This window comes from Pleurodeles waltl, chromosome 3_1, assembly GCF_031143425.1.
Source record: "Pleurodeles waltl isolate 20211129_DDA chromosome 3_1, aPleWal1.hap1.20221129, whole genome shotgun sequence".
In the NCBI taxonomy this organism is placed as follows: Eukaryota; Metazoa; Chordata; class Amphibia; order Caudata; family Salamandridae; genus Pleurodeles; species Pleurodeles waltl.
The window spans coordinates 1,335,271,351-1,335,284,351 of record NC_090440.1 but is presented as its reverse complement, the minus strand read 5'-3'; the positions used below and the strand labels follow the sequence as shown (position 1 = coordinate 1,335,284,351).

Sequence of the window (13,001 nt, the reverse complement as noted above, 5' to 3'; positions counted from 1 at the left end):
ATGTGGATTGAAAGGCGTTGAGAAGATGGTTTAGCACCAAGTATTCGGTGAGCTGTTGGTTGATGGCCTTCTCGAGTACTTAGGCCAGGTAGGGGAGCAAGGAGATTGGTTGGTAATTTTTTAGGTCGCTGGGGGTCGGCTGAAGGATTCTTTAGGAGAGGTCTGACCTCTGCGTGTTTCGATTTGTCTGGGAAAGTTGCTGTGGAGATGGAGGATGTGAGGATGCTGGTGAGTTCCATGCTTATAGGGTTGGTTCTGAGGTTGAAGAGATGGTGGAGGTAGAGGTCAGTGGGTGCCCCAGAGTGGATGGACGACATGATGGCCGTGGTGGCCTGTGTGGTGAGCGGAGGCCAGGTGGTGATCGTATGGCTAGTGTTCGCTGGCTGGTTGAGGTTGAGGGTAGTGGGTTGAAGTTGTTGTAGATGGTGGCAATCTTGCTGTGGAAGTGGTCCTAGAGGGTGTTGTTGAGGTCAGGTGGATGGTGTTCTCTGTGGCTGTCAAGTTGTAGAATTCCTTGGCTATTTTGAAGAGTTCCTTCATGTGGTTTGATGCAGAGTCGATGCAGGTGGTGATGGCTGATCTCTTGGCTTCTCTGGTGCGCAGGTGGTAGATGCTGAGGGCTGCTTTGTAGGCAGAACTGCTGGAGGGCTCCTTGGTGACGCGCCATCACTTCGAGTCAGTGGCAATTTGCTTGGTGGATCTGAGGTGTACCAGCTGACTTATTTTGAGGTTTTGTTGGCTTTTGCTGGTTTCTGTGGGGGACTCTGTTGGCACACTTCGAGATCCAGGTGGAGAGTTTCTGGACGCCTGGTCAAAGTCAGCTGGAGTTTTGGGTTCTGTGGTGCTGAGAGCATGTCTCCATTGAGTCTCTGTTACCTAGCCCCAGCTGCGGTGGGAGGCGTGCTGGTGCTTGGTGACAGTGTGTTGGGTGTCAGAGATGATGGGGTGAACAATGGCAAGGTCAGTCCAGGTGAGTTGTGAGACGTGGGTGAATCTGATTATGTCGCTAGAAGTGAAGATCGCGTCAAGTGTGTGTATGGCTTTGTCTGTGAGTTTGGTGACCAATTAGGTGAGACCAATGTTGTTCAGGATTTCTAGGAGTGTGGTGGAGATGGCGTAGTTGACATGGAAATTGAGGTCGCCGAGAAGGACGTAGCTGTGGGACACGATGACTGGGAGGTGCAATGAGATTGGAGATGGCGTCGTAGAAGGCTGGTCGGGCCCCTGGGGTCTAAAAGCAAGGGTGCCTCTTATTGTGGTCTTCGAGTCGATCTGTAGTAAGAAGTTGAGCCATGTTTCGGTGATGAAAGCCACATCAGGGGAGAGGGTGGTGACGGTGTCCCAGATTTCTGTGGCGCGTTTGCATAGGGAGGGGATGTTGATCAAGATGTACTGGAGCAGTTCCAGGTTGTTCGTGGTCGTCTGAGCAGAATTGGCGAGGGACTCATCGCGGGCTGTCACAGGATGTGGCAGTGGCATCAGGTGAAAGGTCTTTTGGTTGATCACGGGGAGGAGGTGAAGCAGCTATTGCTTTGGTGTCAGGGGTCCGGGAGCTCCTTGGCAGTGTAATCCTGGGAGGTGCCAGCACGGAGGTGGGAGGGGCAAGCAGTAAGGTGGGAGGGCAGGGATAGGGATAGGGAAATGGCAAGACAAATCATGGGAGAAACCCCAAGTGTGATTAACAAAAAAGAAGTAACAATTAACCCAACCCAGTTGAATTAAAACATTCCCCAAGTGTGCTAAAGTAATGTAAAATAGAATAAAATAATGAGGATACAATTGGAAGCCAGGGGACGTCAGCAGTCACCTGGGACCGACACGACGTCCTTCAGGCTGGGTGCGAGGTGCTGATTCCACAAGGCTGGTCCGGCAGGAATGGCAGGAGAGCGGCACACAGGACCAGGGGCCGTGCAGTGGCCTCCATTTGTAGTCCTGGGAGGGGTTAGCAGGGAAGGGGGAGGGCGGGGATTGGGAAACAGCAGGAAAAATGGCAGGAGAAACCCCAAGTGTGCTGAACAAAAAGAAGTAACAATGAATCTAACCCACTTAAATCAAACCCTTCCCCAAGTATGCTGAACTAATGTAAAATAGAATAAAATAATGAGGCTAAAATCGGAGGCCAGGGGACGTCAGCAGGAGCAGTCACTTGGAACTGAACTAACATCCTCGAGGCTGGGGGCAAGGTGCCAATTTCATGAGGCTGGGCGGCAGGAAAGCTGCGCACAGGACCAGAAGTCTGAGGTATATGCGTATCAATGCAAAAACCAAAAGTTAAAGCTAAGTTATAGCTAGGAAAACGTTATTACTATACAAACCCAACTTAACTATACAAACGTTACAAATTCTAAAAGTTATAATTTAAATTTCTAATTTACGTACCACCTTCAATTTCGTACAAGTGGAGCACCTCTGTTCAAAGTCTTGTAATCTCACTTGACACACTATATTAACTATAATTCGCCACTCTACCATGCACTGTGTTCTAAGAAACGTCATAAATGTTGTTGTGAATGCTATAATTCCACATGCTGTAAGTCATGTAATATGCAAGGGTATAGTGAATGCATGGAGAAGTTATAACTTTAGAATTTCTAACGTTTGTATAGTTAAAGTATTTTTTATAGAAAAAAATTAATAAAGTTTTCCTAATTATAACTTGGCATTTTTTTCTCAAATCTGTTTTATTGAATTTTCCTATGGTAAAGTTCATACAACAGTAGGTATTGCAGAGTTCTAGTACATCATATTACTTGAGCACCACAATTTGTTGTCATACTATTCAACCAACTTAACATTAATAACCAATCTCAAGCCAATGAAGCCCTGTATGCAAGTGGGTACCGACTGTGGAAGGAAGGGGAGTTCTTGTGGGGTGTCAGATAACCAAACTATAACTTAGCTTTAACCTTTATTTTTTCAAATTAAATTTAAATGGTTTTCATTTTTTAATAAAAAATTGTTTTAAATTGTAGCACTGAGTGTCGGGAATGGGTGAATGATTTGAACATCTTCTCTTCTTGACTATATGGGTTTAGAGAAAAGCTGGGCACATTAGAGCGGTGCCTAAATTTGCTGCAAATATACCATAGCTAAGTGCAGCCCTCCGTACCTGGCCAATCAGGCCAAGTTATGGCTGCTCTTGCTAGAAATGGGTTTAGATGCAACACTTGTTCACTTTCGATCAACTCTACATCAGAACTTGACAACCAGGGTCAGATTTATACCCAACAGGAAACTCTCTGACCCATTCACATTGCATTGTGGAGTCAGGCAAGGCTGTGATTTGGCTCCCATGTTGTTTATTCTGTATATAAACAAACATTGGTTATTTGAAAAGAGCTACTCTAGATGTCCATCGTGTTAACTCCACCCTCATACTGGTACTCCTATATGCAGTTGATGCTTAGCTCAAACTCCTGATGGATTACACTGCTTGGTCAAAGCCTTTTCTGATTTTATGACTGACCGTGATTTGTCTCCAAATTTCACCAAGTCTCATACGATGACTTGTGGTCCTAAACAATATCTATTACGTACCCTTCCCAATAATTGCAATAAACTTACTAGTGTGGCTAGTTTTCCATATCTCTGACTTGTGTTCGAGTCCAGTGGTTCCTGGACTGGAAATATTTAATGTTTCTGTGCAAAGTTTTCTCAGGATCCGAGTTCGATTTTTAACATCTGGCAGGTAGTTGGGATAAGCCTATCTCGTCTTTTTTAGAGATTTATGAGTGCATTTTAATTGCAGTTTCTGGGGGTGGGATATGGGTTTATGCAGACTGTGGATCACTCCAAACAGGAGAATAGATTATGCAGGCTCCTTTCTCTTCCGCATTCTATTCCACACTTCTTCTGTCATGAGGGGCTCTTCCTACCTTACCTTGAGGGGAATATCAAGAAGGGCCCCTTCTGGGAATAATTCCCAAGCCACTTTGAATCTTGAGTCATGCTCTAACAGCAAAGGCAGCTATAACTAAAGTCCACTGCATCAATGACTGATCCCCTATAACCCACAATCGAGATGCTCCTGGTTCCACCCACCAAGAAACTCTACACAATCGATAAACAAATACAGCAGTGGGGGAGAAATATCAAGTCAACGCTGCAGTGTCCACAATCCGAATACATGTATTCTGTAATCAGACGATTAAGTTCAGGAAACTGGTTTATATTTAAAAAAAAAACTTTCTTTTTGCATCCTCCACAATAAAAGTCCAACCCAGCCAGCGTGTTTCATCCTTACAACAGAACTTCATCAGGAATCACAATTCTCATGGTTCTTCTAAGGGTTTTCCACATCAACAATATTATTTTCTATCCATTTTTTAAAGTATTCTAGTCATTGCAGGATTTAGCAACTAGGGCTCCTCTCAGTCTTAACTGGTCTCGCACCCCTGCAACTTCTTTGTAAATGATCTCTTATAGTAGTTGTAGGATGTGAAGCTCAGGACAACGATAAAGGTTTGCTCGTGCTTACCGGAATTCTCTAGACTGAGCCACTCTATCATACTTTAAACTCATGCTATAATCAGAGATTGTCTTAGTTGTGATCAGGGCATGAGCATTCCATGTATATAGTCTAGTAAGCGGAATTTAACTGAGCCAGGTAGATCTGCCTTTTTCGATAATCCAGCATTAATACGTAAGGAAGACAAACTGATGAGTGTTGTTGAGTGTCGTCGAGGTTAGTGGAGGACAGTGTGATAGAATATAGGGTCATAGGGTGTAGTGATTTACAGTAGAATAGAGTGGAGTGGTGTACCTTACAGTGGAGTAAAGTGTCATATAGTGTAGTGCTGTGTCATACAGTGAAGGGGCGTGTCAGAGACGAGTGGAGTGGCTGTGTCTTATATTGTCATACAGTGTAGTACAGTGGCGTAGAGTGGATAAGGATACAATGGAAAAGAGTGGCACAGAGTGCAGTAGGGTCCGGTAAAGTGGAGTTCCATAGAGTACAGTATGGTGCTGTATAGTGAAGCGGAATAGACTGGATTGTCGTACAGTGGAGTTGAGTGAGGTAAAATGGTGTGCAGTGGAGTAGACTTGAGTGAAGAGGCGTTTGGAGTGAACTATAACAGAGTGGATTTGCCTGTTGTAGAGTAGAGTGGTGTGGAGTAGAGTAACAGAGTTTAGTAAAGTGTCTTAAATTGGAGTTCCGCCTTCTACAGTAGAGTGGAGTGCTGTGTCACTGAATAATGGAAAGTCTTGTAGAGTGTTGTTTAATTGAGTGTACAGGATAGAGTGGAGTACAGTGTCATACAGTGTAGTAGAGTTGACTTATATAAAGTAGATTGTTATAGAGAGGAGCGGTGTAGAATGAAGTGTCGTATAGAGGCATCGAATGGAGGAAAATGGACAGCAGAGTGGAGTCGTGTAGCGTACAGTGGAGTAAAGTATGATACTATGGAGTGGCGTGTTGTACAGTGCCACTGAGTGGAGTGGAGTGACGCAGCATACACTGTAGTAAAGTGTCAGAGTAGAGTGGTGTGTTGTATAGTGGAGTAGTATACAAGTTAGAGTGTGGAAAACTGTCGTAGAGTGAAGCTGCACAGACTGGAATATAGCGTTACGGAGTGAGTTAGAGTACAGTACAGTGTGGTAGAGTGTGGTACAGCATAGTTGCATAGAGTAGTGTAGAATCAAATGGCATGCAGTGCCGGTAAGTGGAGTGGAGCAGAATGGAGTAGTGTGCAACAGGGCAGAGTGGAGTAAATTGTGGTGGCGTGTCATAGAAGGAGTTGCGTAGAGCATTGTGGAGTGAAGTATAGTGTGGTACAGTGGCATATAGCGGACTACAGTGTTGTACAGTGGCAGACTAAAGTATAGTGCAGTAGCATAGAGTAAAGCAGAGTACACCTGAGTAGCATAAACCGGAATAGCATAGAGTGCAGTGCTGTATAGTGTATTGCAGCGTGGAGTGGCGTAGCGTAGAGTTGAGTTGAAAAGAATTCAGTTAGGTGGTGTAGAGTGGAGTAGCATACAGTGGAATGGCATACAGTGGAACAGTCTAGCGTGGACTGGTGAACAGAAGAGTAGAATACAGCAGAACAGTGTAGAGTGGAGTGGTGTAGAGTGGAGCTTCAGACAGTGCAGTTGAGCGGTGTAGACTGGAGTGGCATACAGTAGAGTGGGGTAGAGTGGAATAGCAGAGTGGATTGGAGTAATGTGGAGTTGCGTAGAGTGGAACAGAGTAGAGTTATATTGGCGTATAGTGAAGAAGCATAGAGTGGAGTGGCATGGAGTGGAGTAGCTTATAGTGGGGTCGCATACAGATGAATAGCGTACAGTACAATGGCATATAGTGAAATAGCATAGAGTGGAATGGCGCACAGTGTAGTGGCATACAGTCGAATAGCTGTAGAAAGCTGGGTCTTTATATGGTGGACAGAAATGAGGTATGATGTGCAAAGAGTCCAAGCAAACCCCAGAGGTATCACAGAGGCACAAATGACATCCAAAATGCTCTCTTTCCTGGTAGGATGGACAAGCAGTTAGGCGTATCAGAGGGCAGTGCCAAGCATGTAAAACACACACACACAGTGACACACACACTCAAAGAAATCTGATACACACACACACACATATATACAGTGAGACACACACTCAAAGAAATCCGACACCAATTTACACAAATAACACATACTTTTATGTAAATGTAGATGCCAATAACACTGGAATCAGGTAAGTACTTTTTGAAATAGGGATTTTTTGAGTTTTCAAAAGTCGACACAGTCCAATATTTGGGTGCTGTAATGTTATCCTAGGGGGGAAAAAACGTACTGCATTCAGACACTTTACTGTTCTCCAGGACTTAAGGTGAGTATGGGGCAGGGTCCAAGGCCACACCAACAGGTCACCTCGGGAGGCTCTGGGGCATCCAGATGCAGAAGTGTGTTACGGTGTTGGGTGTCCCATTCACTTCAAGGGACAGGGTTTGGTTGGGAAGTTGCTGCAAGCGGGGACTTTAGGGTCATTCTGGGGAAACCCACAGGGGGGGCTCGACCCAGGAGGTCCTCAGGCATGTGGGTACACTGTTTGTTCACTTCTCCTCGGGTTGTAGGGCTCGGGTGCAGAGGTGTCATTGGACGTTGTGTTCGGGCTGGCTGGAGTTACTCCCGGTTGGAGGGGGTCCCACAGAACCAGGCTGCAGGTGTGGACTGGGGGTCCAATCTCTCTAAGCCAACAAACGGGCTAAGGTTTCACAAGGCTGGAAGACGTGAGGACATCATTGGTTCCCTTCTCCTCAGTCCGGGGCGGACAGGTGCAGAGGTTCCGGAAGCATTGGGTCTTTGCCTCCAGGTCGCTTGCGGTAGAAGGGGGATCTACAGAAACAGGCTGCAGATATCATCAGGAAGTCCACAGTGGGTGAGCTTAAGGTGGTCTTGGTCTCTGGAGGGCCTGGGAACCACACTGGCCCACTTCAGCTCCAGCTAGGTGGCTCAGGTTCAATGTCGATGTCTGGTGTTGGGGTTTTGGTGGTCCTGCTCCTCATAGGTCTTTCTTGAGGTGCCTGCAGATGCAGGGAAGCAGTGTCTCTGCTCCAAGGGAGTTCATCTTGGTGATTTGTGATGCACTAGCAGCTCTCTGGGTTTTTTGGAGGTAGCTGCTCCTAGAGAGTTGGGTGCAGCAAGCAGGCTATCAAGGTTGGCCCCAAGTCCGTTGTGTCGTTTCTTGAGTTAAGCAGGCTCTTGTCCATCCTTTTGTGTCCAGTGAAGATTTGAGATCCTAGTATGAGGGAGTCCCCTTAAATACTCAATTTAGGGGCGTTAAGGGGAGCGAATGGTAGTAGCTAATGGGCTTCTTAACCCTGGGGCCTCTACGCCCCCTAGATGAACACTTCATTTGGGGAATAGGCATCACCCTGTCCAAGAATTCCTAATTCCACCACACACAAGATAGCAGAATTCCTAAGGCTGTGTGGATTTCAGGCTGGTCACCTTAGGTGTGTTTCCTGCCTGGAAATGCAACACGCCTCCTGCATAGCTAATTTTCCCACCTGTCCAGGTGCTGGATGGGCCCAGTGGCATCTTCCTCTGAGGAAGTCCAGATCTGCATACCAAAGGCGGTGTGCTTCTTTGGAGCCTCCTGCCTTGGAATGCAGATTTGCAAGTCATTCTATCGAGAGGGGTGTGTAACACCCCTGCTAGAGCAGGGTTTGTTTCTGACTTACAGAGAGAAAAGGATCTCACCGCTGGCAGTCAAATCGTGTATGTTGGTGGCAGGCTGGCTAGAACCAGACAGTGAGCAGACCAGCAGTTGGTAGGTTTACAGAGGACACCTCTAATAGTGCCCTCTGGGTGCATGTATTGATAAATCCATAATTGGAATCTGTGAGTTTATTAATATGACATGCTTGTTAACAAACATCCCTATTTTCAGTGAAGCCATCATGTAGCTGGCGAACTCGTATTGACCAGTGTCCACCACATGTATTTAAAATGGCTTCCCTGGTCACTATGTCTAAGATTTGACAAAGACATAGCAGGGTCATATCTGCTCTTGCAGATATGCCCACGCAGGTAATATAATGCACCCTGCCTTAGGGCTGTAAAGCCTGCTGTAGAGGTGACTTACAAAATACACTGCAGTGTACTATGTTTGTAAAATATAGTGCAGTGTATTTTTAATATTCAATTATTTTTTTTAAGGTATAGCGGTACTTCTAGGGCAGTACTGAGGTAGTTCATACAATGTTTTTTTTTTTTTTAAATATATAGAAACTTTTATATAATTTTCCCTACCTATTAACATTTTAATTAAGTGGTAATAAGAAGAGAAAGATTATCTCATAGCTAATTCCTTCCTATAGCTAAGGCCCCAGCTAGTAACACAGGGAAAGGGCCCTTAAAACAACGTGGCTGCCTTTAACTTTTGTGAAGGCTGTCATTAGCCAATCACATAATGCCTTGTCATCATTATGTACCGCTATAGTTTTGCAAACTATAACAAAACTACCATGACAACAAATATCACCAAGGTTAAATAACTTATAGTGCAAATACTTACTCAGCTTACCTATAACATCAAAACGATCATCTGCAAACCATATCCTAAAATCCTGCCAAACTTCATGGAAATCCAACTGGGAATCTGGCTACTACGCATGAGTACAAAGTTTAAGGAAAAATGCATTGGTGGTCAAATGCGTTTTGGGAGCCCACTTTTACCTTTGCAGCCCCTTGACTAATCACCACAAAAAACTTTCCATCCCCCGCCAATGTAGGAAAAGGAATATGTCTGGGAACTTTTGTGGAGATTCGTCAAACGGGGGCAAAGTTATTAATGGTGAAAAATCCAAAGAAATCCTATCTCTGGTAACCACAACTATAACTACACAGTAGCTACTGCCACTCTGAAATATATGTTTTATGGGACAACATTTTTAGGAAATCAATATATATTGTCAGAAATAATACCGAAAAGAGTTTACAGAGAGGAAACATGCAGAGGCTCCCTTCAGGCAAGAAATGTTATGGCGAGCACATTAAATCCAAACATTGGGCTCAGAGACATGTAAAACTGTGAATGCAGTGAGCACGACTGTCATTAGTGTGCTAGTATATCTGCTTATGGACATTGATGAGATTACTCCACCAAAGGCATTAGAAACACGTGAAATCGCACAATTCCAGATCTTTGAAACTATAATTTATGTGTTTAAAAGTCTGCATGAACTGTGTAGCAATTAGTATCTTGCAACCAAATGAAACATTTTAATCATGTGAGTGAAGCCAGAAGAGTGTGACCGAGCAAAAGACTCAGAAGAACTCTGCTTAAAAACAGCTCCTAGAAGGACTGTATGAGCAGCTCTTCATGGACATGTGGCTATCATTCGGCGAATGAGAAGGACATCGTATGTAATTTGTGTCCATCCCATAGCAGGACAGGAGCACAAGACGTTTGTCTTTGCATAGGAAGAGGAAATAGTTGATATACCCAAACCAATGTTTCCTCTGCAGACACCGAAAGGAAATGCAGATATTTGCATCAGAGGTCAAGGGTGCTATAGACCAACAGTAACATATACCCTTTCCTAAGACTGGTATGACTCAAATGACGAATGAAAAAAAGGAGAGGAGGACTGGGAGATTGACTGGTCCAGTGCATGTTCTCCCAATATACAGTATGAAACATAATGAGTGCACTGTTCCAAAAAGTGGAGGGTATTCAGACACCTTCACAGGCACACACTCATACAGAAGCAGTGGGCCTCATGCATCATCATCGGGCTCTGCGCCACGTCAAACTGGCACTGCAATGTCTGACGGGGTCCAACATGGGACCATCAAGCCATTAAAAATTGTATGTATCTCAGTACCAAAAATCTTAGGTTACTAACTGGAGCGATACAAAATAAAATTGGCTCGGGTGCCTCCTCAATGTAAGAGAATGTTTTAATAAACGAGCGAGGACCCGGTCAAGGGTGAAAACACAGGAAAAGTGAGGGGGAAATAATGATCCCACACTTTACATACTCAAAAGGGTGAAGCACAATGACTTCAACCACTATAATAAGTCAACTGGGTCCTCGCTCGTTTATTAAAACATTCTCTTACATTGAGGAGAGCCAATTTTATTTTGTGTCGCTCCAGTTGTTTGTTAGTAACCTAAGATTTTTGGTACTGAGATACATACGATTTTTAATGGCTAGATGGCCCCATGTAGGACCCCGTCAGATACTGCAGTGCCACTCGGACGTGGAGCAGAGCCCGATGATGATCCATGAGAGCCACTGCTTCTGTATGAGTGTGTGCCTGTGAGAGGTTTCTAAATACCCTCCACTTTTTTGGAGCAGTGCACTTATTTTTCATGGCTCAAATGACGTCAATGTGACATAGAAGCCCCATAAAAAAATCCAAAATGCCTTCTTGACCTATGTGCACTTGATTACCAACAACTTTAATACCAGATCTTGACCTCTCTGAACCGCAGCTTCAACATGTATGCTATGGTGAAGTAGTCATGCCAAAAATGAAGTGACCGAGGACCCCTGGCACCACCAGTCTGCCACATCTTTACCAGGTGAGAAACTGCATAGTGAATTAGGCATTCAAAAGTGACATAACAGTGGGCCGCCCTTAAGTTTTCCACCTTCTCACCTTGTGAATCTTCTTTTCTTCCTCGCGCCGCTGCTGCAGCTGCCTCAGTTGCACATGCAGCTGACTTTCAACCTGTCGCTGCTTGTCCAGAACTTCTTGGTAGCTCTCCTTCAATCTCATGCGTTCTGAGATCATCTTCTCCTTAAGTGAAAACAGGGACATAATGAGGAAGTGGACCCTATATAATGGACAACATTAATCACCGATGGCCTCAATGTAGAAGACCATGAAGTGCAGACCAAGCTGTTAAAGTGAATGATTCTCTCTCTGCCACACTGCAGGTACAACATAGTCTGCAGCAAAGTATGATTTTATTCCACAGAGAGAACAGGTAACACACAGCCAGATTAAGTACCAGCTACACAGTGCAATCTTTCAGGTAGTGGCTGTTTAGGGCAATCAAATCACAAGGGTGTCATCTTAATTGTGCATATTTCAAAACACATAGTATTTGCAAAATTAACAGACCTACCAAATTCTTTTCAATAATGTCTTCAGTATTGATGCTAAAATCTCGACTCTCAAAATCAGTCTGAAAACAAAACAAGCAAAAACATTCAGTGCTGTAAACAGACAAAATATGAGATCCACCAACACAGGAGTAACATACTGAATAAGGTACAAGAGTCTGGCTTGGCATCAGGGAATGTGGAACATAAGCGGCAACTAGGAAAGTTCTTATTCTGTCAGTCAGTGCAGAATAGGCCTGCATCTCCTACAGGAGAACTCAGCTTAATCTCAGTGTGAGGTGAATGAGACTGAAGTACTTTGAAGACCTCAGTTAATTGTGACAGTGTCTAATGTATGGTGGAGCTCACCTTCTTTTCAGTGGGCCTATAATAAATGTACTTGACACAGAAACCCCCAAAATAGCGTACTTGGAAAAGGTCAAAATTACTAGATACAGAGACATGCTGAGAAAAAAACACAGGCGATCTTCCAGTCAAAGGACGTTATGTGGGAGGAGAGAAAGGAAGAAAACAGAGGCATACAGGTGGGCATACAGAGCAGATGGCGAAATGCAAAGAGCAGCTAAATAGATGAAGCAAGCAAGAATGCACAGGGGCAGAGCAAGAGCAAATCACAAAGCACTACTTTGGCACAAAGTAAGCATTGAGACAGACAGGCATAAGGTACAAGGGCAGAAAGAAGACAAGGTGATGAGACCGAAGGTAGCTTGCATGAAGAGAGTACTGGGGACGGCACACACAGAGCTGAGCTGGCTAGTCTGCATGGAGGCAAATAAGCAGGAATCTGAGTAACACTCAACCTGGATGGAGATGCTGTGACAGGTTTTCAGCTCTATCCAGTCTCCAGCCTGGGCACCTCCTACTGTAATCTGTTTACCCACCGGGAAGTACAAGGGCGAAGGGTCATGGCCAAATGCCTGTCTGTATAAGTCCATGGGGCCAATGAAGGGCAGTTGCCCAATAAGCCCACTGTTGGGTACCATCGCCTCACTGAACTCATCTGGTATTGAGTAATAGGTCTCATCATCAAGGCAATCTCCAGGCACCTCTTCCGTACATTCCCCCCCGTCTACGAGCTCATCGAAAGCAGTCTCATCAAAGTCAGTCTGCACCGATGCATTGTTGCTCTTGCCACCATCTAGGTCCAGAAGATTTGTTGAGCCCTGCTCTAAAGTAGGCTGGGACACTTCCTGATCATCAAATGAATGGATGGAATTGTGGTATTCTTCTTCAGCAGCATCACTTGATTTTCTGCAACGAGGGCATACACACCATCAAAACATATTACTTCACTGAAAATTGTAGCGCACGCCATTAAAGCATTCTTGGAAATCAGAACAAAAAAACGCTTCCTACGGAAAGGTAACATGTTGAACAAGAAAGAAAGATTTTTAATATATTCATGTATTAAACAGACATAATAAATATTGAA

At 44.6% G+C, this 13,001-nt stretch overlaps 1 protein-coding gene across 5 annotated transcripts in view; it reads right to left on the bottom strand.

Annotated features, from left to right (window-relative positions):
• The window catches only part of RNF214 (ring finger protein 214), a 190,558-nt gene that overhangs the window by 141,085 nt on the left and 36,472 nt on the right, over positions 1 to 13,001 (bottom strand). For all 5 annotated transcript variants that reach the window (XM_069224711.1, XM_069224709.1, XM_069224713.1 and 2 more), the window contains exons 3-5: positions 12,370 to 12,820; positions 11,572 to 11,631; positions 11,100 to 11,240 (exon numbers count right to left, since the gene is read on the bottom strand). In XM_069224711.1, the coding sequence (XP_069080812.1) occupies positions 11,100 to 11,240; positions 11,572 to 11,631; positions 12,370 to 12,820 (652 nt within the window). The remainder of the gene's footprint in view (positions 1 to 11,099; positions 11,241 to 11,571; positions 11,632 to 12,369; positions 12,821 to 13,001) is intronic.